This window comes from Meriones unguiculatus, chromosome 8 (assembly GCF_030254825.1).
Source record: "Meriones unguiculatus strain TT.TT164.6M chromosome 8, Bangor_MerUng_6.1, whole genome shotgun sequence".
Taxonomy (NCBI): domain Eukaryota; kingdom Metazoa; phylum Chordata; class Mammalia; order Rodentia; family Muridae; genus Meriones; species Meriones unguiculatus.
Genome location: NC_083356.1, coordinates 2,331,797 through 2,359,339, shown reverse-complemented (window position 1 = coordinate 2,359,339; position 27,543 = coordinate 2,331,797). Strand labels below are relative to the sequence as shown.

At 55.9% G+C, this 27,543-nt stretch overlaps 2 protein-coding genes across 8 annotated transcripts in view; one reads left to right on the top strand and one right to left on the bottom strand.

Annotated features, from left to right (window-relative positions):
* The window catches only part of Scn8a (sodium voltage-gated channel alpha subunit 8), a 156,202-nt gene extending 130,677 nt beyond the window's left edge, over window positions 1-25,525 (top strand). For 5 of the 7 annotated variants that reach the window (XM_060388586.1, XM_060388587.1, XM_060388589.1 and 2 more), the window contains exons 20-27: window positions 2,279-2,452; window positions 7,991-8,113; window positions 13,067-13,351; window positions 13,900-13,953; window positions 14,332-14,469; window positions 15,439-15,543; window positions 16,684-16,954; window positions 19,298-25,525. In XM_060388586.1, the coding sequence (XP_060244569.1) occupies window positions 2,279-2,452; window positions 7,991-8,113; window positions 13,067-13,351; window positions 13,900-13,953; window positions 14,332-14,469; window positions 15,439-15,543; window positions 16,684-16,954; window positions 19,298-20,445 (2,298 nt within the window). In that variant the 3' untranslated portion in view covers window positions 20,446-25,525. The remainder of the gene's footprint in view (window positions 1-2,278; window positions 2,453-7,990; window positions 8,114-13,066; window positions 13,352-13,899; window positions 13,954-14,331; window positions 14,470-15,438; window positions 15,544-16,683; window positions 16,955-19,297) is intronic. The other 2 variants (XM_060388591.1, XM_060388590.1) reach the window with 1 other exon arrangement.
* A 437-nt stretch (window positions 25,526-25,962) lies between these two features.
* On the bottom strand, window positions 25,963-26,799 carry Tmdd1 (transmembrane and death domain 1). The gene has a single exon (XM_060390495.1). It carries the CDS (start codon window positions 26,797-26,799, stop codon window positions 25,963-25,965), a length of 837 nt encoding a protein of 278 aa, XP_060246478.1.
* Between the last annotated feature and the right edge of the window lie 744 nt (window positions 26,800-27,543).

The following is a 27,543-nucleotide window of genomic DNA, read 5'->3' as shown; positions in this document are numbered from 1 at the left end:
ACTTAGGAACCCCTTGAGCCTAAGAAGCCCTTTCCGTGGGGATGGAGGCACACACTTGAGGCCACTGCCAGCTTGGCCCTGCCCCCGGCAGCCTCCTGAGAGAGCTTCCCTCTCCACACCCTGCTCACTCTTCATTTCTGTGACTCAAGTCAGGAGGGATGTTGTCCTCCCCCACTCCCTGGAAACCCACACACAGCATGGCAAGTGCGCAGAGCCACGGCTCTGCTCTGCCCGCCCTGCCCAGCAGCAGGCAGGCGCGAGGGGCGGAGCGCAGAGTTCCCCTCTCCATCTGCCCCATGTTCAGCTGGGTTGCCCAGAGGCCGGCGTGAGGGAGTCGGGTGGGTGATGGTTTAATCATTTACTTGTGGGGAAATCCAGAGCAGAGGGCGGTGTGCAAGAGCCGGTTCTCTTCCTCTGCCCTTCGTGTCCCCAAGACTGAACTCAGGTCATCAGGCCTGGTGGCAAGCATGCTTACCTCATGAGCCAGCTCGCTGGCCCCTGGAGACCGGTTTACAGAAGGTGTGAAACCAAAGCTTAACCTGGAGTGGAAAGAGGGAGGGAGAGGTCTCGGAGTCAGTGTTGAAGAGCTCAGGAATCCAGGCGCTTTCCTTGGCCAGATAAACACTAAGAGGCTGAGCAGGGCAAGCGTGTGGCGTGATGGCCCAGGGAGAGAAGCTGGCAGGGCCGCGAGGAAGGTTTGTGAAGGAAGGTCTCCAGAGTAAATAGGAGGCCCACAGGATGGCAGGGTAGACACTGCCCTGCCGGAGGGCAGCCAGACCGCCCCGCCCGCCCGGGGTCAGATGCCGCACGATGTCACCCGTGCTTCCTGAGGTGCTGCGGAGGCTCCGGGTGAGGTAGCACTGTCTGTCTGTCAGACGTTGGTAGGAGAATGGGGTGGTGTTCAGCACTGCCGTTCCTCGGGTCACAGCCTGCACGGCAGCTCTACTTCTTTCCCGTCCGCACCATAGAACAAAGCAGCACTGACCCAAGGATCTGTGCTATGCGTAGCAGTTTTCACAGAGGACCAAGAAGACCCTGAACAGCCAACAGATGTGCACCTGGCACCGCACACCTTTAACCTAGCAACCAGGAAACAGGCAGGTGGAGCTCTGTGGGTTCGAGGCCAGCCTGGTCTACATTGTGAGTTCCAGGACAGCCAGGGCTTCACAGAGAGACCCTGTCTCAAAGAAAGAAAAGGAAGGAAGGGAAGGGAGGGAGGCAGGCAGGCGGGCTACCCAGCTGAAGGGGAGCCATAGCTCTGATGTCCAGTGAAGCTCGGAGGGAGGCCCCATTCTTGAACATCTCATTCTCACAGAACGGACTTCTGTCCAGGGCTCTGCCTTAAGGGAAGCCCTTGCTGGTTTTTTGTTGAATAAAGAGAGTTCCTTTGGCCGAGACCGTGGAAAGGTTGGGCTTCAGGACCGCTGTCTGCCCGCTCCTTCATGCTGTGAAGTGGCTCAGCTGGTACCCACGTGCCTCTTCGTTCCCTTTCCTGTGGTGCTGGGACGCACACGGCCCTGCCCGCACTGGCCAAGCCGGTGAGCTGCACCCCAGTCCTCTGTTTCAGAAGGCTGCGAAGGGCCTGGCTGCCTCCAAGAGATGCCTCTTCAAGCATGCCAGGGGCGCTCTCCGCCCCCGAGGTGCTTCCCTCCTCTCAGGCATTTCTCCCCTTTTCATGTCACCCGTGACAAAATGTGCAACAGGAAAGCTTACGTTGGCTCATCTCCTCAGAAGGTTCAGGCCCTTTTGGCTCCTTGTTTCTGGGACTCTGGAGGTAGAATGCCATGGTGGTGGGAGTGTGTGGGACACTGTTCAGCTGCTGGTGGACAGGAAGCAAGGGGAAGGTGTCAGGCAGAACAGCGTCCCCAGGGAGCTGCCTCATCCAGCGAGCAGGGAGCTCTGGGAATCCGTTTGGAAGTTGAGCAGGGTAAAACCATCTTTTTGGTCTCCCCTGGAACTGCTCTCGCTGATACGAGTCACAGCTGAGCATCACACGTCCTCCTGGCACCCCAGCTATGTAGTCCCCATCGTGCAAGAGAAGGGTGCCTCCTTCATGGGTTCCGTACAAAGAAAATAGCACTATGGCTTCCACCCTGAAGACCCTCCCACCCCCTGGGGCGGTCTGCTCACCCCTGTGGTGTCCAGGGGGTCGCCCTGCATACGCCCAGCGTCACTAACCAAACAGGCGTGGCCGCCGGGAGCAGCGGAGGAGCGGGAGCGAGCGGGCGGCCGGCCGTGTGCGGGGCTCCCTCACTGGGCAGCCGTGCATGTCTTTCAGGCCTTCGAGGACATCTACATCGAGCAGAGGAAGACCATCCGCACCATCCTGGAGTACGCGGACAAGGTCTTCACCTACATCTTCATCCTGGAGATGCTGCTCAAATGGACGGCCTACGGCTTCGTCAAGTTCTTCACCAACGCCTGGTGCTGGCTGGACTTCCTCATCGTGGCTGTAGGTGTCCTGTCTTCCGTCCCTCACCCCCTGTAGCAGGAGCCGGGGCGAGGCTAGCAAGCAGCGCGCAGCCTCGGGGGTGGGGGATGGGGGGGCAGGCCCTCGTGCTCGGCCAGCTCCTGTGTGGGGGCAGGCCCTCTGAAGGCCTGCATTGCCCCAGAGGCTGTGCTGTCCCACGCCACTGGGCCTGGCTTACTTAGATCCAGAAAGTGCCTGCCTTAGCCTGGACACCAGAAAGGCCCTGCTGTGAGACAGCAGGACACCCCCTTCCTGATAGTGTGAGGTGGGGGTCTGAGATGAGGTGCAGTGTGGAGAAGACTGTGGGGAGGAGGTGGGGTGGGGGGTGCGGGGATGAGGTGAGGTGGGGGATGGAGGAGGTAGGGTGTGGGGTGTGGGGATGAGGTGCAGTGGGGGTGAGGTGGGGTGTGGGGATGGGGGCGGCACCTCTCTCTCCTGTCTACACCCATGGATGCTTCCCAGATGTGCCGATCAAATCACGTTTTCTGAGAAGAAGGGCCTGTGATGTGGCCAGTCCTGCTTCGATCGCCAAATGAAAACTCTTCCCTCCAGGCTGTATGTCCCAGGGTCCCAGGCTTCATGAGGGGAGCTCCTGTGTTGTGTTTTCAGGTGGGAAGCCGCAGCTTTGGACCCTGTTTCTCACCCCTTCAGCACTCACTCCCCTAGCTAACCAACAACGGCAATCTTCCTCTGGCTGTGCTAACTAAAGCTTTTCCCTTGAAGAATTTAAGGAAAGCATACCCGAGTCCCAGGACCACGGTGGTGGAGAATTCTTCTGGGGGCTGGGAAGGGCTGCAAAGATGGAGGCTCTGGAGGCCGGAGACAGGGTGGGCAGGTTAAGAAGAGACTTGGCTGGCTCTGTGGCGAACTGCCTTCGGAATACCTGTGGAGGACCTACGGCAGATCAGTGGGGAAATCTTGTAGGTCCCTGCGCGAGCAATGGCTTCTCCTTCACACACACATTCTTTTCACAGGTTATCTTCTGCCTCTGTGTTCAGTGTCTACCTCCAGGGCTGTCACTGTGCCCGTCTAGAGTAATGGAGCTTACAGTACATAGATGTGTGTGTGTGTGTGTGTGTGTGTGTCTGTGTCTGTGTGTGTGTGTGTGTGTGTGGAGAGAGAGCTTATTAGAATGACTGACAGGCGTGGGCCAGCTAAACCAACAATGGCCACCTATGAACAGAAGATCCAAGGATCCAGTCATTGATCAGTCCACAAGGCTGGAAGTCTCAGCTGGGCTTCAGTGTACCCCAGAACCCCAAAGAAGTAGGCTCAGCGAAGGTAGCCAGGTGAGAGCGAACAGGCCAGACCAGTGCTCCCTTCTTCCACGTCCTCATCCAGGCTTCCACAGAAGGCTGGCCTGGATTGGAGGTGGCCATTCCCGCCTCAGAAGATCTGGATTAAAGGTGTCTTCCCACCAGGTCCAGATCAGAAGTGGCTCTTCCCTTCAAGTTAGGCAGGAATCCCTCAGGGTGCCCTTCGTGTGGGCTTTAGTTAACTCCAGGTGTAGTCAGCCAAGAACAGCTGTCCCACTAGTCTTTGGGAAGGTATGCAAATGAGGTGAAGCCACCTGCACCCTTAAAGGGATCCAAAGAGGCCGGATGTGGGTGGCGGGTCCCCTACCGCCATTACATCTAGACACTTAAGTTCCAGCTGTGGAGCATATGGAGGGACGCCAGAAGCCAGGCTGGCTCTCCTCCTGGAGAAGGGGACTTGCACAGTCACCCCTCAGCACCTTGACTGGGGAAGGTGCCCGTGCCCCAGGAGCCCCTCCTCTCCTGGGCTTAATGAGGACTCAGGTCCTCTTCCATTCTCCAGCTGCCCAAGAACTATGTCATGGAGCGAAGCTCCCCTTCCCTCCATGGTCAACCCCAACCTGAGCTGCTTCTCTGCACTGAGCAGCCCCAGACTCAAGGTTTCCGTCAGGCATGCCGCATCCACTATACCCAGGTCACCTACAGATCGACACTTATTTAGGGTTCTCTTTTCATGCTCTGTAGACAAAAGATAGAGCAGCGAGACATGCATATGCTGACTATTACCCATCAGTGCCTCTAGCTTTTGGGAGTTGCTGGGTTATTACACTGTTTCGGATCCCACATTGGCTCTGACAGTTGTTGGTAATCAACATGAATCGAACACTTAGTTCATAAGGAGTCCCAGGAGGACAAGTCAGCATGGCCCCAGCCCTGGGGAGCCTGTTCAGCGACTCTAGCCTAGCTCTGTACCTGGGGCTGTCACAGGAACCGTACTCTTTTGACCTGTCACCTCTGTCCACTTATTCATTTGTCCATTGTTTGTTGAATACCCATAATATGCAAAGCCCACTCCATGTCATGGAAAATATGAAGCATCTTAAATATGGCTGCTTCTCTCTCGGAGCCCACGAGATGAAACCCATACACAGGGCACGGCCTGCTGCTCCCTGTGATGTCTCCATAGAGTGCCACTCTCCATTTTCGGGTGGAAAATGAGGCCTGGACTGGTATGCAGACAGCGAGGCCTGCGCAGAGGGTGCTGCCCGTTGGAGGAGCACAGCTGGCTGTGTGGGCATCGTAGAGCATGAGGTGTAAGTGTAGGGCCTAGCTGACCACACCTGCAGCGCTGCCCCGTCTCATCCGCTGCTGACTCACGTGTCTCCATGCCTGTTGCCCTGCTAGAGACTCGCTTTTCCTTGTTGCCTCTTAAAGCTGCTGCCAGCACCATTCTAGAGCCGTGAAGACCATCAGACAGCGTCTTAGATGGCTTCTCTTTGTTAGGAAGTGGTGTGAAAACAGGCCTGTTTTCTTTTCCTCAGGCCTTCGTGTGCGCTGGTCTGTGCCCTGTGAAACAAGTTTACTGTCTTTCTCCAAGAACTGTTCCCCCATTGCTTGCAGGGTTAGCACCTCTGTTCAGGATGGGAACGTGAAGATGCAACGCACCTCAGACTGACCTCGGCCTCCTGAAAACATTCTCTCCCCGGAGAAGTCACCCAGTCCACTTCTTTCTGTGCCTGAGTGGTTCAACTTTGTCTCTTTAACTCTTTTTTTTTTTTTAATTTTAAAGGCTTGATTTCTTTGTACACTTGACCAAATTTCTGATTATGTCCAGTAAGGGTATAACTTGGAGACCGGGAGGCTGTAAGAGTTATCAGCTGCCGAGGGACAGCCGAGGGGAGACCCAGCTAGTCTCGCCTTGTCCATCTTGGCTCAGCCGAGCCGGCCAGCCCCATAATTGACCTCTGTGCTTCCTTTGTCCTTTCTCCCACTGCACAGTTATCTGTAAAGTTGCCATCCTTCAGAGCGGGGGTCCTCCTGCTTTGTGTGGTGGTCCCTAGACACTCAAAGTTTTCAGTCTCTGCAATCTGTCCCTGCCAAGGATTCACAAAGTGAGGCTAACCCAGGGGACTTTTGAGCTGGGGTGCCTAGTCGAAATGGGATGACCTTCCATTGGCAGATCCCGTTAGGACCTCATGAACAGTTGGGCAGTTCTAGGTTACTTGGAGGTAAGGGTTGGCCTGCAGGCCAGAGCGGTGCCTCAGTGGCTAGAAGCGCTCACTGCTCGGCAGAGGGCACCAGTCTCCATCACCCACGTGACTCCAGCTCCAGGGGGATGTCAGGACACCTCCAGCCTCATTCGTGTGCACCCCACAGGAGCACACCTCCTTCCTGATTAGCTCTGAGCAGTGCCTAGAACTCAGCTCCGTAGCGGTTACCAAAGCTGATGGGCCATGAGCACATGCATGAGTCAGTTTGCGCCAGGTTAAAACTGAACCCTTTAAGCCTGCCCCTACTCCATCGCTGACCGCCTACTTCCCTTCCGTCCCGTACTAATCCTGGTTCCGAATTACAAATGTCTTCTTTAAAAAAAAAAAAATCTTTTTAGCCAGGTGTGGTGGCCTGTAATCCCAGCACTTGGGAAGCACAGGCAGGTGGATCTCTGAATTCCAGGCCAGCCTGCTCTACAGAGCAAGTTCGAGAACAGCCGATTTTGGTTTGGTTTGTTTTTATGTCTGTGGGTGTGGCTCAGGAGTGACACGCTTGCCCAGGGTTCCCAAGGCCTGGGCTTAATCTCCAGTCACGCAACAGAAGAGGTGTGTGTGTGTGTCCCTGCCGCACGCAGTGTGGATGCAGAGCTAAGGCAGTGTAAGCAAGGGGTCACGGAGCAGCAGATGAGCTTACAGACGTTCTCTTTGGCTTTGGAACGCCAGTTAAAGTAGACTGATGGCCCCCATTTCCCAGTAGAAGGAAAATCTTGACCCGTCCCAGACCTGTGTGTAGCTAGAATAGCATGCCATGCGAGAGAGAGGTGGCAGTGAGCAACCCCAAGCCAGACGTCCTCGGACCTGACTGGGTAGTGGTGTGTTTGGGCCGGGCGCCCCATGTCTTGCTGGGGCCCAGCCCGGGCAGCCCCAGGTGTGGCTCCTCTCCAGTGTTCAGGGTCACCCTGGTAGTGGGAGCCCGGTAAGTCTGCTCTTGGGGAGCAGGGAAGTGTTGGCCTGAGTCTAGGCTTACAGACTTCCCCAGGAAGTCAGCGGTTCAGCTCTAGGTGGTTCAGAAACCGATGCCCCGTTGGAATCCTGCCGCATCACCCGCATGCAGGAGCAGGTCTCCACAGCCGGCCCCGGCAGCCCGAGCCCCGGCTCAGTCAGCGGGGTGGGTCATTCCCTGTCTATGAGGGAAAAGGACCCCTCCGCCAGGAGTTATTCTAGTTCTTACGATAAGAGTAATCAAAGACTGTCCCCGTGCTGGCAGATGTCAGTGCGTTTGGTGCTCATCTAGAAGGAAAGGAAGGGAATGACGAGAAGGATGGGCTTGGTGTCCACGGCCACACAAGGTTCTGTGGCCACGAAGGGCGATGGCTGGGCTTCTGAGGCTGAGATTAGAGTTCACAGTGAGAGGGGGTCATGCTGGTAGCTCTCATGGGGCCAAAACCCTGTCAAGGAGGCTCTTGGGAGAGGCAGCGACCTGTGGAACTTCTTGACTGCATTTCCTTTGTTAGTGACTCATCCAATTCTCAAATGGTTTCTTGTCAACCAGGATAAGAGCTGGTCCCCGTTGGAAAAGCCATGGTGGCTGAGCTGAGGAGGGGCCGCGGGTGCGGTGGGTGTGTATTTACCTGTATTCTTTTCCATAGGTTCCATTAAGTTTGTCTGGCTTAATTTAATGGGAGCCTCTGGGAGCTGCAGACTGTAAAGGGCGAGGGTAAGGTTCATGTCACCTCTTCAGGCTCCTCTCCTTCCAACGGGACCTCCTCCTCTCCCCTCCCCTCAGCCCCTTCCCTTTCCGACTTATGTGTGTTCCACTCCCTTCCCTTTATTCTCTCTTCCCTTTGTGTTTCTCTTCTGCCTCTCTCAACCACCTTTCCTTCCAGGTTGTTTGAGTCAAGTTGAAGTAGGCTGAAGTAGGCAGCCGGTGGCACCCACTTCCTCTGCTGGGGGACCCCCATCTGTTAAATCAGTGCTAGGGGTTTATTCTAACACTCTGGAACCTCTGTTTTCTTTTCCTTTTCTTTTTCTTTTTCTCTTCTGTTTTTGTGTAGGTCTCTTTAGTCAGCCTTATAGCTAATGCCCTGGGCTACTCGGAACTAGGTGCCATAAAGTCCCTTAGGACCCTAAGAGCTTTGAGACCCTTAAGAGCCTTATCACGATTTGAAGGGATGAGGGTAAGATACTAAGAGCAGCCGATCCTTCTGCATGCCAATGGAACTGTAAAAGCATGCTAGAACTGATCACAGGGGCGGAGATCATCCAAACACAGACTGCGATGCAGCTGCCAAGCTGACCCTTCACCCTCTCCCTCGCACCTGCCCCGTGCGGGGGAGTCGCCTTAAGCTGCCTCATCACGTTAATACTAGCCCCGCCCCCACAACGTGCTGCTGCGGGACCTGTTAATCTGCCTCCCTCATCTGGCCTGGCTTACCTGTAGCACTGGGGCGGCTTTCTGGGCTGCTGGATTTATAGGGAGAATCACCAGGTGCAAAGAAGGGGAATTATAACCCAGAGACCCGCTGAAAAGCCTAGGCTGCTCGCAGGAAGAGCGCAGGGTAGAGGCAGCAGCCACATGGGACCTGTGGCCTTGGGGGGTCACTGAAAGGACTCGAAGACAGGGCGGCAGGCTTGGAACTGGGGACGGAGCAGAATTCGGCATGACCCCGGGAGAAGAAATGGTTTCTTTCTATTCTGATTCCTCTTATTGCACCTTGTTGTTCTCAGCCCAGTCCCTTGCGGGACTGGCAGCCGCTGTCTGGTAGCAAAGCTTTCCTCCTCACCCCCGGCCCCCTGCCCATGCTCTGTGGTCCCGTCCTCACGGCATCAGAACAGCGGACGAGGCCAGGCGGCTGCACACCAGCTGGCTCTGGAATCTCTTGAGACCCCCTGTTTCTACCTGGGCTGCCCACTACCCGGGTCCAGCCGGCACAAGGGGCTGTCGCGCCGCTGTGTTCAAGCGGCTTTCTCTTTTGATGCCTTGCCCTGTCGGTGTGCACAGATGTGCGCGCGCGCTAAAATGTCGTCCAGAAAATCCCTCAGACAGCTGGCTCCGTGGTGATACTCGCCCTGTGCCAGTCAGGGGGGTCTGTTATGCTCAAGGGGCCCAAGAAAACTCACTTTAATTTAGATGTTGTATACATGCAGGAGAGCAAACCAGAGGGTGTTTCTAAATGTGCAAATATGAGACATAGGCGTGAGACTGGAGCTATTGTCATGCTCCACATGAAGGAAGACTGATTGGCTAAATAGAGACCAGGACAGTACAGCTGGGCCCATTCCTCATCTGTGGCCCCGGCCAGTAGTCCACAAGGCTATTCGCCGCTGTACAGGAAGGGGAAATTTTAATGGGGACTTAGGAGTCTCATTATCTTAGTTTTTTTAAACAAACGATGTTTGCAGTGACCCTGTGTTGACTTTGTAGCACAGTCACAGTTTGGCTAAACGTGACCTTCGATGGCCTCCTGAAGCCTTCTGCAGGAAGAAGGGCGGCGAGTTCCTTCTAATTAAAAAGGAATTCTACGTCTTTCTCCCACAAGTAAGACAGGTTTCAGCACGGGCAAAAGGCAGACGCTGCTCTGACCGGGCGAAATTCGAGAGGGTGTGTGCTGTTCCAGACAGTGCATGGCTGCAGTGGCCACAGTGGGCGGAAGTGCAGCTAAAATGCTCTGCTCCTCTGCCTGCCCACATTTCACAAGCCTTGGTAGCTTTAGGGTTAACAGTCCACCTTGGGGGCAGAACAACTGGGGACAGGATGCAGCTATGAACAACCCATCAAAGGCATTGACTACAGCATTGGACCCGAACCTAGTCCCTGGCGGGGACCCTGGGCCTCCTCAAGGAGATTGCCACTCCTAGACAGCTCCCAGCTTGCCCAGCCGGCACTGTGAATGCTCTCTGTCTGGTGGCTCATTGCCTACTCTGTCACTGCTTCAGACGCAGTCGCCGGGGACCAGCTGGAGGCATCTGCGTAGAGGAAATCCTTAGAATAATCCAGATGCAGGAGACCTTTTCGCAGCACCCACCCCCTTCTCCACTTCACTCTGCTCCCACCTTCCCTTACTTCTCGTTTGCCATACCCCCCAAAACTTTTACTTGCCATCTCTCAAGTAGATGAGAAGCCCAAAGTCCAGAACACATGATCAGCTCCAAAGGGAGTTTCATTTTTAGAGTCCCTGTTCTTGGCTAAGGAAATGTATAGGCAAGAACTGCTGTGGCCCCACAGCTGCAGGTTAGAGCAGTAGTGCTGGGGGGGGGGGGGGCAGGAGGATAGCGGGACCAATGTTGTGCCAGCGGAGCTAACTGTCCACTCGGGGGAGTGGAGAGGCCTCAGACATCCACTCCTGCCCTGAAGTTCTCCAACCTTGTGTGGAGGAGAAGAAGCTAGGCTCACAAAGTTGCTAGCAGGCCACCCAGTAGTGCCTGTGTTTATTCAAGGACGGTTTTCCACGGGGTGTGCGTTTCCATTCGGTAGCTTGGCTTCTTCAATATGCCAGCCTTTGCAAGGTACCACCTAAAACTCTCAGCTAAGAAACCCTGATAAGCCGAGGCTCATCCATGCAGATGGGCTCAACTGTCACTGTGCTGCTCTGATTCTAGGCTCTGCCCTTCCCTTGAAAAGGGGTGTCACCCTAGCCTGAACTGGGGTACTCACTTCAGTCTCCTCTCCTTCCTCAAACCAAAGACCAGAAATTGCAACAGTCCTGCTATTGGCAAAGGAACACTTAAGTCGCTCCTTGCTTTTCTCTCCTCCATAGTCACCCTTGAGACCTCGCTGTGCTGTTAACTGGGGGGTGTTCACTGCTATGAAACATGCATGCCTTTCTGTTGTCGGTACATAGTTGTCACGAAAGCCGTGTTCCCTCTGCCAGATGCTAAAAACTGGCTCACAGTCTTTATAGAGTTAAATGAGCAAGAGTAGTGTCCCGGGCAGCTTGGGGATGGGGAAGATGTAAGAAATATCATCCAAAAGAGTTTTCTCATCAACTAAGTGATAGTCCTGTCAACCGCTAAGTGTAAGCTGCCTTTGAAACATTCAGCTCTCTTGCAGCCTTCTCTAACCTACCCTTGAGTTCTGTGCCTGTCCTGTAGAAACCTCACTTTTAACAATAACAGACTGTATCACAACTAGGGCAGGGTGAATACCCAGAGAGCAGGGGGAGGGATCCAGTTAGAGCACCACTGAGAACGCAGTCACTAGTCAGGTCCTTTACATGGGAGAGAAGGGAGCATGGCTTCCTGCTCTCAGATAGCTGGGCGCAACACCGGCTCTTCTTCCAGAACGCAGTTAATTCTGCTGTGCCAGTGTCCACAGCAAAGAGAAGAGTCCACTCCGCCAAATCTGTTCACTGCCTTACCTGTAACACTAAGGTAAGGAGTTTCCCAGTAGTTGTGATTGGCTGAGGATATAACTTAGAGAAAAGCCCTCACCCAAAGCGTACGAGACCTGGGTTCTATCCCTAGCACAGAGACAGAAAGGCACATTTTACAAATCCATTTTATCTTACAGGATTTTTATATCCTATGAGAGATGAAGCTGACACCAGACTTGGGGGTCACAGAGGGCCGTCGAGTTTGCCCTCGCTGTGTGCTCTCCATGTTTTACTCTCTCATGCAGACGCCCTGAAGGGCGGGCTAAACTGAGTTTGGAAAGAGCTCAGCAGCATCCTTGCTTGGGACGATGTCCTGGAGCAGGCCACAGGCTGACTTGCCGGGAGAACTGCAGCTCCAGGCTTCTACTGGGGAGGCTGCTTTAGGCCTCACAGCATGGCCTCCCAGAGCTCGGACATGTCATACACATACATGTGCACACGCACACACACACACACACACACACACACACACACACACACATCTTCATGTACTCTGTTCTTACTGTTTGACAAGGGACTGTTCCGCTTGTGGATCATCCCCTTTCATCTGTTCTTTTCCACATTTCGTTGCTTTTTGCTCCCACCGAAGGGTGACCACTGTAGAATGAGGAAGCAAACGTTGAATCTGATTATCTGGCACCTTTGATAAATGCATGAAAGGACACGGAGAATCTCCAGACTGCGACAATCCCGGGTGCCCAAGCGTTAAGGAACACATACCTACAGTGGGAACTGTCTGGACTGTGAGAGAGTTCTTGGTCTAAGAATTAATAGCTGCCTCTCGGGCTAAAGGCAATCATGTATGAAGTGGAGAATCACAAACTGAACAGTCTGAAAGGACTGGCTCTTTTCAGTAGAAGACAGAGCAGATGTCCTCAAAGCCATGCCTTCCAGCCTGAGTGGAAGCATGAAGCTGTCGGGACAGCCTTCCTGGGCCTCAGCAGCTCTGCTCAAGGTGTTCAGACAGGCCACCTCCAGGGTTGCTTTGTAGGCACTGAACGCTAGCGAAAGCTGCAGAGACAGCCGCCTGGCTGCCTCTAGCATACTGCAAAACCCAAGAAACGTCCACTCCTGGGCTCTTTGTTTTTAACTTTGTGAAGATTGGAGCTGAGGTCCAGCTGAGCAGGCAGCGTGTCGGAAGGCAGGACGGCAGAGAGCCTTGGGCGAGACCCACAGCTGCTCGCATTTTAACCTAAACCGTTTGGCAGAGGGAATATAGCTTTTTCTTTCTTCCTCGAGCCTGCAAAGTCTGCATGCTCAGCTGTTGCCTGAAAAGAGATAACTGCCTGGCGTAGTCCCAAGACGCTCTGTACCGTGCTAACCCAAAGGGCGGCGCTGTGACTTTGAACAATTGTGCCTTGTTTTTCAGAGGGGGAATGTCTGCTGAAAGGCCCCTAGCGAGCGATTGCTCAGATTTCCCTGACAGAGGCAGATTCTGTCAGTTGAAAACCAGGGAGACTGGACTAAAATATCAATTTCCTGGTCCTGGGTTGGGGCCTAGAAAAAACTCAGGGTCAACTTGGGCAGGGGAGTTTGCGCAAACTGAAACAAAGCTTATTACAGTTCACCCAAATGTAGTGCAGAGACTTAGACATGTGGGGTCCCGCCTGTGGACCTGTATGGGTAGTCACTGGAGCTGGGAAGATGAGGAAGCGTTGTCATGGCCGAACAAGCCACAGAAATGCCATTCCCCTCCTGGAAACCATGAGACTGTGCGTGCCCCTCCCGCCAGCCCTCAGCAGCCCCCTTCCACTGCAGGTGGTGGTGAACGCCTTGGTGGGCGCCATCCCTTCCATCATGAACGTCCTGCTGGTGTGTCTCATCTTCTGGCTGATTTTCAGCATCATGGGTGTCAACCTGTTCGCGGGGAAGTACCACTACTGCTTCAACGAGACTTCTGAGATCCGGTTCGAAATCGAGATCGTCAACAATAAAACGGACTGTGAGAAGCTCATGGAGGGCAACAACACGGAGATCAGGTGGAAGAACGTGAAGATCAACTTCGACAATGTGGGGGCGGGCTACCTGGCCCTTCTGCAAGTGGTGAGCGCTCCTGCTCCCCGCCACGGCCCCTTTGCTTTTCTGTCACAGCGTAAGAAGGTCGGGCTCTTGGGCTTAAGGATAGAACAGAAGAGTAGGACAGGCCCTTGCCTAATGTGGATAAAGCCCTGGGTTCAATTCCCAGCACCACATAGTAATTAATTAATTAACCAAAAGGGAAAAAAAGGCTGGGCTCCTGACCTGAACCTGTCTGCAGCTCCACAAAACTGGTGTCTCTCTCTCGGGCACTTGGTGCTTATCTAATTCCTTTCTACAGAGTGGCTCCTTGGTGGTCCCAGCATTCCAGTGGACCTGTAAGTTCACATTCACCGTCCTCCTGCTTTCGCTGTGGGCTCCGCCCTCAGTCCCTACAGGCCATCGTTAGTCTGTCTCTGCCAGACTTCAGTGACTTTGTCGGGGATTCACTCAAAGTCCAGGAAAGCTGAACACCCCTAGGTTCCCATGCTGTGCTCTCGCTGACCCCAAGCCCTCAGGGCCCTGCCCTGGCCCCCAGCCACCCTCTCAGGCTAACAGCCGGCTCTCTTTCCCAGGCGACCTTCAAAGGCTGGATGGATATCATGTACGCAGCCGTAGATTCCCGAAAGGTAGGGACGCACGGACACACATGGTGACGCGTAAACAGCTTAAAGGCCAGAAAGCATGGAGGGGTGGGCACGAAGGCCCTGACCTGTCTCTTTGGACACTAACGGCTGCAGTGAGGAGGGTGGGTCCTTCCCCTCCTCCCTCTCACGGCTCTGCGCGGTCAGCCCTACTGTCTGCTTGGTCCTGGTGGCCCTGGCCACCCCAGTCCCGCTCCAGAGCGGAAGCGTGCGAGGCGGCCCTCCCCCTGCCCTTGATGGGCCAGCGGAGGGCAGAGAGCGCCTGAGGCTCCCGTCCCCAGCTCTCAGCTCCACACAGGGAGAGCAGGGCCACCGGACAGCCCCAGCCGACGCTGACCGGGGCCCCGTCCCCGCCCTCCACAGCCCGACGAGCAGCCCAAGTACGAGGACAACATCTACATGTACATCTACTTCGTCATCTTCATCATCTTCGGCTCCTTCTTCACCCTCAACCTGTTCATCGGCGTCATCATTGACAACTTCAACCAACAGAAGAAAAAGATAAGTTTTCCCCACACCGCCGGTGGGCAGAGGCCAACCCTGAGCGTGCCCAGCACTGTCTCCAGACAGACAGCGCCCCTTGTGGTGGCGCCCACCCCCAGCCCGGGCAATCCTTTTTATTTGGGGCTGAACTTTGCAGCAGGGGGTCCCCACATTTCCCTGCAGTTCTATATTCTCGGGGCCACTCCTGTTGGGGCTCTCCCCCAGTGGGAGGGGCCGAGAAAAGAAACCAGCCTCCAGTAGCATGGTGGGGCTGGAGAGGCCGTCCTCAGACAGCTCGTGTCCCACAGAGGCCGTAAGGCCTCCAAAGCAAGCTGGAAGGTGACCTGCTCCTGTTGATTTATAAATTTAGTCTGTTCAGTGAGTCACAAGAATCCTAAGCTGCCTTTTCAAGACAGGGTTCCTCTGTGTAGCTCTGGCTATCCTGGACTTTGTAGACCAGGCTGGCCTCGAACTCACGGAGACCCACCTGCCTCTGCTTCCTAAGTGCTGGAATCAAAGGCATGTGCCACCACGCCCGGCCCTCTAAGCTGCCTTCCTATACCACAAGTTCCAAATGTTAAATTTCATGAAAAGTGAATTTGCCATTTGCTGCACTCAAGGGTCTTCTTAAATGTTTGGAAGGGGGCCGCAGGGCATGTCGGTGAGTGCCAGCGTTCAGGAGCGGAGGCCGGCAAATCTCACTGCACAGTTCAGGCCCCGTAGTGACACCCCAACTAGAAGAACACGGTTTCTTTCCCTCGGTGTGACTGGCCTTGCCTGCTCCTGACTGAGTGCACAGTCCTGTCTCATTGCTCGGCCTGGCAGGCTCTAGCCGCCCCAGCTAAACTTGCAGCATCTCCTCGGGGAGGAATTGCCCCCAGAGTGCACCCTGCCGAGGCTGACCTCTGGAGGGAAAGGAAAGTCCCTCGGCTTCCAGCCGGGCCGCCCGAGCCGGTTGTAATTTTCCTCTCTTTGTTCTCTCTCTACTTTGGAGGTCAGGATATCTTCATGACAGAGGAACAGAAGAAGTACTACAATGCCATGAAGAAGCTGGGCTCCAAGAAACCCCAGAAGCCCATCCCCCGCCCTGTGGTAGGTGTGCTGGGCAGGCACACACCAGGGCTTGCTACAAAGGAAGGGGGAGACATGACAGGCTGCCCGGTGCTGCCTGCAAATCCTCTGCTAGATGTTTCAGCAGCCGTCAGGAAGTAGAAGAGAGTCGGGCGTGGCCCGTGCCGGGAGCCCTCCTGTGAGACAGAAATGGGCAAAGGAAAGCGAATGGGCCTGATCCCGTTCACATAGGGCTGGCAGCCAGGCATGGTGGCACCAAGGTCAGAGGCCAGCCTGAGCCACGTCTCGAGATCCTCTTTCAAATAACAAGAACACTGAGGTTTGGTCAACACTTTCTCAGTGGCTGTGCCCCAAAACATAGTGTCAGGAAGGGCGCGGCAGGAGGCCAGCCTACATCCCGTAACCGGGAAACAGAGAGAGGTGTGAGAACTGTCTCCTCCCCCTTCTTCCATATGTGCCTCTGCCACACTTGGGGTGGGGGTCTTGCTCCCCTAGCTAATCCTCACACATATGTATGGTGTGTGTGTGTGTGTGCTTGTGTGAAACATGTCTTACTAATCTCCTGGATGTTCTTCCACACAATCACCCATCACGCTGGAACTTTAGTATAAAAACCTTGGGCCCTGGAGAGATGGCTCATCTGAAAACATGCGCTCCTCTTGCAGAGGGCCCAGGTTCGGTTCCCAGCGACCAGGTTCGGTTCCCAGCGCCCATGTCCGCAGCTCACAGCCGCCTGTAGCTCCAGCTGCAGGGGATCCAAGGCCACTTTCTCCCCTCCGGGCACCTCGTGTCCACATACCATACACACATATTAAATGAAAATAAGTCTCCTTTTGGGGGGTGTGGGAGGAGTCGAGACAGGGTCTGTCTGTGCAGCCCTGGCTCTCCTGCAGACAGGCTGTAGACCAGGCTGGCCTCACACTCGAGAGATCTGCCTCCTTCCAAGTGCCGGGATTAAAGGCGTGCACCACTGCCACCCAGCAGTAAGCCTTTAAAATTTATGTTACACGTAAATATTACATAATTATACACGCACGCACGCACGCTCATATCTGGACTAATCGTCCCAGCGCAAAGGCAGCCAGGAGCACAGACGAGCAGGCCAGCGGCCCTGCGCATCTGAAGCCTTCCGTGAATACTCTCCTGTGTTTTCCCCCGCAGAACAAGATCCAGGGGATCGTGTTCGACTTCGTCACTCAGCAAGCCTTTGACATCGTGATCATGATGCTCATCTGCCTTAACATGGTGACGATGATGGTGGAGACCGACACCCAGAGCAAGCAGATGGAAAACATCCTCTACTGGATCAACCTGGTCTTCGTCATCTTCTTCACCTGCGAGTGTGTGCTCAAAATGTTTGCCTTGAGGCACTACTACTTCACCATCGGCTGGAACATCTTTGACTTCGTGGTGGTCATCCTCTCCATTGTGGGTGAGTGGGCGGGGCCGGGTGAGGACGCCGTGTCCGGGAGCCGCCCGTGTGCCTCCCGCGTGCGCTTCTCCGGCCAGGAAGGTCACGTGGTCGCTGTGTCGTTTCCTCCCTGAGGCCCCCAGCAGTCCTGGGTGCAAATGCTGCAGCTCGGAGGCAAGACACAAAGTCTGATTTGCTTTTAAGGGGTTTAGGTCTACCGGAAAGGTAAAGGAAACTTGTCTCTTAAATGTGGCGATGGCCCCGGGGAGAATCGGCTGGTCAGGTGCCGTGTGGTGTGTCTTAGCTACGGTCACCACTGCTGGGACGAACACCACGACCTGAAGCAGCCGTGCGGGGAACAGTCTGTTTCACGCACGGTTCCATCTGACGTCATCCCCAAAGGCAGTGAGGCAGGGCCCGCGCAGGCTGACTCGGAGGCCTCGGAGGGCGCTGCTTGCTGACTGCATGTTTGTGAGCGGTTGACTCCACATTGTGCCTGGTGCCCGTGAGGGTCAGACGAGGGCGCTGCTTGCTGACTGCATGTTTGTGAGCGGTTGACTCCACATTGTGCCTGGTGCCCGTGAGGGTCAGACGAGGGTGTTGGCCCTGGAACTGCAGGCCCAGGCGGCTGTGACCCAGCCTGTGAGTGTGGGGCACCAAACCCAGGTCCTCTGAGTCAGATCTCAGCCCCCACACTGCTCCTTTCATTAGACCGCAGCACCCTGTGCAGCTGACCAGGGGGGCCTTAGATACAGCCCCATGCAGCCTTGGTGTCTGCGAAGGCCCGCACAGGCGCTCCTGGAAGGTGGGGTTCTTTCCTGGCTTTTTTTTTTTTTTTTGCCTCGAGGTAAATATGTGCACTGCAGCCTTGAAGAGGGGGTCACCTTCCCCGGAACTGGAGTTACGGACGGTTGTGAGCAGCCATGTGGGTGTTGGGAATCAAACCCGGGTCCTCTGAAAGAGTAGACGGTGCTCTTTACCACTGAGCTGTCTCTCCAGCCCCAAATCTTTACTTTTTATTGTGTGTGTGTGTGTGTGTGTGTGTGTGTATACCACTGCAGGCAGTGCCAGGGGGGCATAAGTTGTTGGATCCCCTGGAACTGGGGTTGTAGATGGTTGTAAGCCACCCTGTGGGTGCTAGGACTCGAACCTGGCTCTCCTGCGTGAACAACAAGGGCTCTTAACCGCCACACCACCCCTCCAGCCCCTTTCTTCCAACTTAAAACCCTCGAAGGAGAGGGCCCCTCTCTGAAGCGGAAGGCTCAACGCTTATGTGCGCTTACAGTTAAGCGGTTCTTCCCTAGTCAACCAACGCTTATGTGTGCTTACAGTTAAGCGGTTCTTCCCTAGTCAACCAACGCTTATGTGCACTTACAGTTAAGCAGTTCTTCCCTAGTCAAACGCTTCATGTCAGTGGATGCTCTTCCCGTTTCCTTGGCACACAGACGGCAGAGAGCAGCATCGCGTTAGAGCAGCATAGGGTGCGGAGGGCAGCTCTAGCTTTCACTCCCCCCCCCTTTCCTTCTCCTCTCCCTTCTGTGGCCTTCCTCAGATTCCCCTGTGTTGCTCCTCAGCTTGAAGTCAAGCGGTCTGCTTGAGCTGGGTCCACAAGGGAGTGGAACTAGAAAGCTGTCTGTTTCACCTCTCCTTCTGCGCCCTTCTCCAGCCGGCATGTTTCCTGCTTTGGGTCTGCTTTTGATCTACACCCTTCAGCTCAAAATCTGGAAGGCCACCCTGGGCAGCCAGCTCCAATCTCCAAGGCTAGCTCTCGGGAGGAGAAATAGACCAAGAATCAGATACATTGAAAGTGTGTAGCGTTAACCGAATAATCAGGATGCAAAACTTGAAGAGCCGTATGCGACAGGAGGACCCTCTCACTGTGCTTATAAATTTAGAAATCCAATGGCAGGGTGGAGAGCATTTGAAAAGCTGGGGAAAATGGACCCTTGAGTAGGAAAACATGTTTTGTTTTAGTCATAGGAAGGGAAAAAGTCATTTTAATTGGAGGGACCAGTCTTGCAGACAAAAGCCAATTAACATCTTAAATATATAATCTAGAAAGATAGTCCTGTGTCATTTCCTAAACTTGAAGGACACCTCATTATTAATGAGTCCACATAGAGAAAAACGTAAAAACACTAGAGCGGTTGAGGCCTGCGGACACCTCTAAGTCAGGAGCTGGCTGCTGTTCAGCCTGCTGACTGAGTGTCTGTGTAAGGGCTTTCTGTACTTTCCTACCTGTTAGCAATGTTTATGATGAGGGTTCGGCTCATTCTCTGTGCCCTTTGCCCTTCCACAGTGCCTGGTAGGAGGAAGGAAGGGTGGCCCCGGCCTCGGTAACCACGTCCCCTGTTCTTCCCTCAGGGATGTTCCTGGCTGATATCATTGAAAAATATTTCGTCTCCCCGACCCTGTTCCGTGTCATCCGCCTGGCCCGCATTGGGCGCATTCTGCGTCTGATCAAGGGAGCCAAAGGGATCCGCACCCTGCTCTTTGCCTTAATGATGTCGTTGCCTGCCCTCTTCAACATCGGCCTCCTGCTCTTCCTAGTCATGTTCATCTTCTCCATCTTTGGGATGTCCAACTTCGCCTACGTGAAGCACGAGGCTGGCATCGACGACATGTTCAACTTCGAGACGTTTGGCAACAGCATGATCTGCCTGTTCCAGATCACCACCTCCGCTGGCTGGGACGGCCTGCTGCTGCCCATCCTGAACCGGCCCCCGGACTGCAGCCTGGACAAGGAGCACCCGGGCAGCGGCTTCAAGGGGGACTGCGGGAACCCCTCGGTGGGCATCTTCTTCTTCGTCAGCTACATCATCATCTCCTTCCTGATCGTGGTGAACATGTACATCGCCATCATCCTGGAGAACTTCAGTGTGGCCACGGAGGAGAGCGCCGACCCCCTGAGCGAGGACGACTTCGAGACGTTCTACGAGATCTGGGAGAAGTTCGACCCCGACGCCACCCAGTTCATCGAGTACTGCAAGCTGGCTGACTTCGCCGACGCCCTGGAGCACCCGCTGCGCGTGCCCAAGCCCAACACCATCGAGCTCATCGCCATGGACCTGCCCATGGTGAGCGGGGACCGGATCCACTGCCTGGACATCCTCTTCGCCTTCACCAAGCGCGTCCTGGGGGACAGCGGGGAGCTGGACATACTGAGGCAGCAGATGGAAGAGCGGTTCGTGGCGTCCAACCCTTCCAAAGTGTCCTACGAGCCCATCACCACCACGCTGCGACGCAAGCAGGAGGAGGTGTCGGCCGTGGTCCTGCAGCGCGCCTACCGGGGACATTTGGCGAGGAGGGGCTTCATCTGCAGGAAGATCACCTCCAACAAGCTGGAGAACGGGGGCACGCACCGGGAGAAAAAGGAGAGCACCCCGTCCACAGCCTCCCTGCCCTCTTACGACAGCGTGACAAAGCCCGACAAGGAGAAGCAGCAGCGCGCCGAGGAAGGAAGGAGAGAGAGAGCCAAGAGGCAAAAAGAGGTCCGGGAGTCCAAGTGTTAGGGGACGGCGGGAGGGGAGCTTGCGCGGCTTGAACTGGCAAGCGGGAGCTTGCCTGCGAACTTCCGGATCTCCCGGATGCAGAGCGGCTGTGCTGGACGCCCCGCGCCAAGCCTAGCTCACGTGCAACACGGTTGCAGCCTGAGCAGTGACCCGCTGAGGGCTGAGGACCCCGCTCCCTGGACTCACGGATTTTCTGTCGCTTGGGCAGACGGTTACTGCATGCTCCACAGTCAATGCAACTTAGGACTACACTAACAGGACACAAAGCAGAGGCGGCTGCGGGGCCGCGGACTGCGCTGCAGCCAGACAGTTGATCTTTTCATCCTGTTGATTCTCAGAAGCAGAAAGCAGCACTTTAAGAAGTCTGTTCACGCAAACAGCATCTGCATTCTTCCATTAGTTAAGCTAAGCAGCAAAAAGAAACACACAGACACAGACACACACATTCAACCTATGTCACTAACGTCTGTTTCTTTGACATAAACAGCATCTTCTCCACATGGGCGTCACGTGGTTTGGAGATGGGTGGGGGAAACATCCAGGTTTCTTTCAGGCTGAGGACGACTTGCTCAGGCCAATTCCAAATATTGTGCTCGCTCAACGCGTAGAAATGACTTGCATGATGGCATGCCGTGATCAGAAGTCGTGCATGAGACCCATACGCCACAAGACACTTGATCCCGGCCCCTGCGCGGGCCGCCTCTGCGCAGGGCCCAGCCCTCCGGTCACTGGATTTGGAGAAATGGTAAGAGTTCCATGCTGGCTGCGGCCCTTCTCTCACACACCTCTGGGTAGGGAAACATAATTAATTGACCACCACCGACGAAAACAAGCCAACCCAACAAGCAGATGGATCCGCTGCGTGACACGCTCCACAGACGTCTCTAACATGCAGCCATCTTTGTGCAGCTCGCGAGGTAAACTAGCGCGGCCCTGTGAGTACATGGGGAGATCGCGGGCCCCGAATGGCTTGTACTATTAATGTCACTGTAAAACCAAATCCTAGGGCTAAAAAAAAAAAAAAAAAAAAAAAAATAGAAAAAAAGAGTTCATTTGTATCTTGCAATATTATGGCGATTGTTTAGCCTTCACACTGGAGAACTGACTCTTGGGGTAGGGATGAAAGTGCTGTTGGCAGTAGCCTGTTGCCTCCAGGAGGCCTTCGGGGGGACGTACAGAAACCTTTCTTTCGGGGTCACGGGGTGCTTACTTCCTTCAGCGTCATGTCTGTCTGCATTACGGCTTCTCTCCAGGCTCAGGTCGATGCGGAAAGGGCTTCAGATATTCTGAACCACCCTCTCCGGCAGAGGGCTTCTATGAGCTCCGCCTGCATGGTTCTTCCTGCCTCCATCACGCTCCTCCAGCCACGGGGCTTCCCTCCCCAGCCATCCAGGGCTCGGTGAGGGCAGCAGTGTTGACTGGGGTACGACTGTGGGCCCTGCCATCGCAGTCAGAGTGACGGTCACTGCAGCAGCTGAGCTAGAGGGGCAGCTGCTCCGGGGGCGAGGCCAGCGGCCTTGTCTCCTGGCATAGGTGAGAAAGGGTCTCCCTGGCAATTGTTTAGGGCATTGCTTCCCATGGCGTTTTCACCCAGCCCACCTTGCTTTCTGCTCCGTGGCCTGCCCGCTGACGTTGGGGAATGGCTTCCGTTCCATCTCCTGCTTACAGAAGATAGTTCTGAGTCCACAAGGTTTCAAAGCCAAGATGCTGCATTTGAGTGTCAGAGTGTCTCTCTGAACCAAATCAACACAGCCCAGCACTAGACACAGGGGATGCCCCAGTCGGCCTCGCCGTAGAAGCACTCTGGATGTAATCTCACAGTCCACTTGACTAGTTTTGCGTAGAACCACAGCCAGCCAGTGAGCAGAGCTTCCTATTGCGTTGGACCGGAAGACACTGTCCAGCTCTCCTGAGCACGCTGACCAGCTCAGGGGCCGTGCCAGTGCGCCTGCTGCTAGGACGGAGGTAGAGAGGGTGACGCCGTAAACAGCACAAAACAGGAGCTGACGTGTGGTTAACCTTTCTAAGAGATTATACATACTGTAATATATAATTTTATTTTATTGGCATGCCTTTTTGTAAATACAAATTACTAACTTATTAAATAGGAGATGGCTTCTGGCTTATGCCATTGTCATGTTTATTTTTATTTTTTATACTTTCCTTTCTTCTTAGAACTTAGATGCTGTCAGCCAATGTACACCCCCAACCAGACAGACAAACAACAACAAAAAAAAATTTTTTATTGCTAATGGTCTTTTCCAAAACAACAAAAAATATATATATTTTTGTTCCAATGTGCAATAAATTCTAACCACTTCTATGCAAGATTTGGCTAAACTTAATCATTGTTCTTAGATCTGAGACGGGCAACAGCTATTTGATCCTGCTAGAACACCAAGCTCCATGCTCGCTCGCAATGCCCTCACACTTTGAGAGCTGGCCCTCCTCCCCAGCTCGCACCCAGCCCAGCAGGCTGTGGCCTCAGTTCCTCACCCCCTCCAACAGCTTCGCAGGAAGGAAAGCGCCTCCATGCTCTAACCTTTACTCTGATTAGGCCCTCCCCCCCGTGGCCCTCCCCCCTGGGCCCCTCCGCGCCCCCTTCACTCGCTGTCCATCCTGCTCCACACTCATGAACCACCATCACCAGCAGTCCACACCCACAGTCACCAGGCATTGAACCTAAAGAGTCAGCTGTGGCAGTTTTTGGTTGGTTTTGTTTTGTTTTGCATCCTCACCGAGTGATCAAGTGGGCAACGCTTTGCCAAATATTCACCAACCCACCGGGGAGCGGCAGCAGCCAGCACCGCTGCACATATATATATATAGATATATAAATACAAATATTTATTTTTTGTAGCCAGGTCCTTGGTGCAGTATTTATATTCCACAATCCTTTAAAAAAAAAAACAAAAAACAAAAAGGACAAAAGGCAAAAAGTCACGTGATGCTGTTGATTTAAAAGGCAGAGCCGAAGCCCTGAGCAGTAGGTGCCGACTGCTGGTGTGTGAAAACACTTCCCCCCTCCTTCCCCCCTCCTTCCCCCTTCTTCCCCCCTCCTTCCCCTCTTCCTTCCCCTCTTCCTTCCCCTCTTCCTTCCCCCCTCCTTCCCCCCTCCTTCTCCTCTTCCTTCCCCTCTTCCTTGACTTCGCTGAGGCTTTGGGTGAGGAGACTGGGAATCCTAGAGCAAAGGCTGCGAGGAGGGGACACCTCCCTAGTCCAGCCCGCTCTCACCGTCTGGAAATGAGCCACGTGGGCATCTGAAGCTGTGGGCAGAGACAAGCCCCCTGGAGCTACAGTGCCCAGAGGGCTTCTTCCGTTCTATCCCCACAACCGACGTGAACTGTGAAAGACCAATAGTGAGTGAACGGAGGCCAACGCTGCCCTAAGTGAGACGTGATTAAAAAAACAAAAAGGTAAATTACTATAAGCCAAAAGGAAACAAAATAAAAATGACCCTTCTTACCACACGAGGGAAGCCTGTCTTGGTGTGTGTCTGTCGTTTGACCTGCCCGATTCTTGAGTTCTGGAAGGGGTCTGGGAACTGGGACCCTGGAGCAATTGGGAAAAGGAGAAGGGGAGCCAGAACCTCCTACTTCCGGCTAAGTAGAGACTGCAGAGAAAAGCCAGGCCCTGCCCCAGGCCCCTGCTTGCCAATTGCATGTGGCATTGCATCCCCTCCTCACTGGGCCCACCCGGTGGAGCCCCCCGAGACGTCTTCAACCCAGCTGGTCTGGCCTCACTTCTGCCTTGTTCACGGATAGGACTTAAGGAAAAAGCTATCCCCCATCTCCCAAAGCTAGTGCAAGCACGCTGCCCGGCAGCTTCCGCTCCACTAGCCAGTGCTGGGCCCTGCCCTCCATCCACTCCCATAAGCGGACCGGCAGACGGGGCTGTCCCCTTCGCACGCGTGCGGGGAGGGGCGCCCCTCGGGACATCCCTCTCCAGGCCATGTCTCCTGGTCTAGGAACACTCAGGAGGATCTTGAAGTGCCCACTCTAGTAACTGAGCTGGAGAGAGATGGTGGTAGGTCAGTCCCGTCCCGCCCCTCGGCCCAGCCTCCCGGGGAGGTGACGGTGCCGTGGGCCAGGGTGCGGTGGCTTGAGTCCTGGCATCTTCTGGAACGATGCCTCTTTCTGTTCTCAGATGTTGCCCAAAGTTTTGCAAAAAGCTTCGTTCATTTTCAGGTACTCCCCGCCCCCTCAAGACTCAGCTGCCGCCAGTCAGCCGGGGGGGGTCAGGAGAAGAGGAGGGGTCTGGGCTGGGAGGCCGAGACTTGCACTGCGCTTCTTGCCTCTCCTCGCCATTGCCAAGATTTCCTCCGTTGAAACACTCCTGAGGCGCCCCTGCCCCTGACCCCACTGCTGTTTGCTGTACATGAGGCCAAGTGGGGTGACGTGGGCAGGCGTGCACATCAGTGTGTGTGCGTGTGTGTGCGTGCGTGTGTGTGTGTGTGTGCGTGTGTGTGTGTGAGGAATGTATATAGGTAAAAGGGGAGCGTGGCCCAGTGGTTCCAGAGGGACAGAACGCTGTTCCATCCCTAGCTTGACCACTGGCTCGCTGTGTGGCCTTGGGCAAGTCACTTAACCTCTCTGTGCCTCAGTTTCCCCATCTGTAAAATGGGGGTAATAATACTGACCTACCTCACAGGGGTGTTGTGAGGCTTTAATAGATGTTTTCTAAAGCATTCTGAGATACAGAGACAAAGGCGCCAGGGAAGGGCAACTAGGAAGACGGACTAGTACCACTAGTACCATAAGCGCTGCTATTCCGAGAGCCATTTTAAACTGCACTGCGCCACCCCCGCTTCCCATCACAGGAGAGCAGGTCGAGAGGTCTTTCCTTGCACTTGCTTCTGGGGTTCGTGATTCTTCTAACTTCCCCCTTGCTGTATCTCCTCCCTCAGCCCTTCGGCTCCCCCCTGTTGTGTTTACGCGGAGATGGCAGAGATGCTTGAGAAATGAGCTGTGTAAGAGGACTGGACGTTTATAGTCTGAATTTTCGATTTTACTTTGTACTGTACATCTTTTTACTTTAGAATTTGCAATAAAGGGTTACGTCAATCTTGTTTTCAACCCTCCTCTTGGACTGGCCTGTCATTCTGTCATGGCTCCTGCCTCAAGCCCCTGGCCCGAGGACTCCCTGGCTTCAGGTTCTCCAGGGCGCGCGCGCGCGCACACACACACACACACACACACACACACACACACACACACACACACGCACACACACCCGGAGGTGGGTGGGGAAGTGTCAGTCTCGGCCGGCCGAGTGCACAGTGGGGTGTCGGGCTCCCTGACTCGCCAGTCGCGTGGCTCCGGGTTCAAGACTGCGCCCTTAAGGTGTGGGGAGCAGTTTCCTGGCACGCAGGGGCAGAGCAATGTGTCCGAGCGCGTGGCACGAGGGCGCTGGCAGCGCCGGGACCCCGACCCCGCGCCGCCCGCCTGCATCCAAACAGCCACAGAGCGCGCCCTCGGTCGCGTTTGGAAACTTTATGGTGGCCGCGCGCCCGCAGGGTCACAGCGGCGGGCAGAGGGGCGAGGGCCGCCGCGGCGCCCAGGCCGGGGGCAGGAGCGGCTCCGCCTCCCCGCCGCAGGGCTCGGGGGCGGGAGGCCACGGGGGGTCGGCGTCGGCGAGCCACAGCGTGAGCGCGGTGACGAGCAGCCCGGTGGCCAGCGCGCCCGCGAAGCCGGCGAGGAGGCCGAGCGCCAGCGGCCCGGCCCAGGCCGCTGGGCCGCGCGTGTACGGGGGCCGCGGCAGGCGCTCCACCACCAGCTCCAGCTGGTCCCAGGCGGGCGCGGGGGCCGCGGCGCGGCGGTCGCGCGGGCCGGGCGTGGGGGCCGCGGCCGCCGGCGGCCGCACGTAGCTCTCCCCCGACTTGCGCAGCTCCACCGTGGCCTGCTGGTGCAGGTTCTTGGCCAGCTCGCGCGCCACGTCGGGGCGGCCACTGCGCCGCAGGGCCCGGGCCACGCGGTCCCACGACAGCGCCGGGGCCCGGGCGGCCAGCCAGGGCGCCAGCGCCTCCCGGCAGCCGTCGGAGAGCCCCTCGGCCCCGGGAGACGCGTCCTCCAGTCGCGTGGCCGCGGCCCGCCGCTGAGGGTTCCCCGGGCCCTGCGCCCCGGTCGAGGGTGTGGGCGTGGGCGTCTCGGGCCGGGCCAGTCGGTCCTCCGACAGCCGGGCCAGCTCGGCGTCCAGGTCCGGCTCTGGCGCCTCGAGGAGCGAGCGGAAGTGGCCGCACTCCTCCGGGGTCAGCAGTTCCGACAGGCGAACGGCCGCGTGGGGGCCCATGGCGTCCAGCGCGCCCGCGAGGCTCAGCAGCCTACTGCAGAGCGCCAGGACCAGCGCCCACGCCATGGCTTCGGGCTGGGGGCTCCGAACCCGAATGCCGGGATTGTGGCGCAGCGGAGAGGAACGCTCAGGGAGAGAGAACTCGGCTAGGGTGGGGGTGGGGCGCACCAAGCTAACCGCTCAGGGTCGAGGGGAAGGAGCCCCCCACCCCTACCCCCGCAGGCCCCGATGGAGGGCGGGAGTTGGCGAGCCAACCAATGGCCGTGGCTGCGGGATCAAGCGGGAGTCTGAGCCTTATAGGGAAGTGCCTGAGTGATCTAAGTTCGCTGACACCCGACCTCCTCCCTGACAGAAGCGCCCCCGGACAGTCTGCTGGCTATCAGCCCCCAAATCCAGCCAAGCCCAGCTTCCCTCTTGAACGCCCAGTGGTTAGCACGCGCTCACATCTGCTAGTCTCAGGATTGGGCCAATTCCCGGTTCTCACGCTCCCTGACATCACTCCCCAAGGTGGCTTGCCAGTGGGCTGGCTCGCAGTCCAGCCGTTCGTCCTCCATGGCAGACCCTGCTGTCTCACGCCTTCTGGGAGCCACACACACACAAAGTCCACACACACCCTGGCCCCCTACCACACCCAACTCTGCTGCTACTGCCTCGCCCATGAGGCTGAGGGCCCCACACTGTCCCCAAACAGGGCCCCAGGGCCCTGTCCACAGCCGCCCCCGCCCACAGGCTGAGGCGTCACGTAGCGTGCCAGCTCCTAAGGGCAGCTGACAGGCCCCCACTGTACGCCCGGTGATAAACACGGACTGT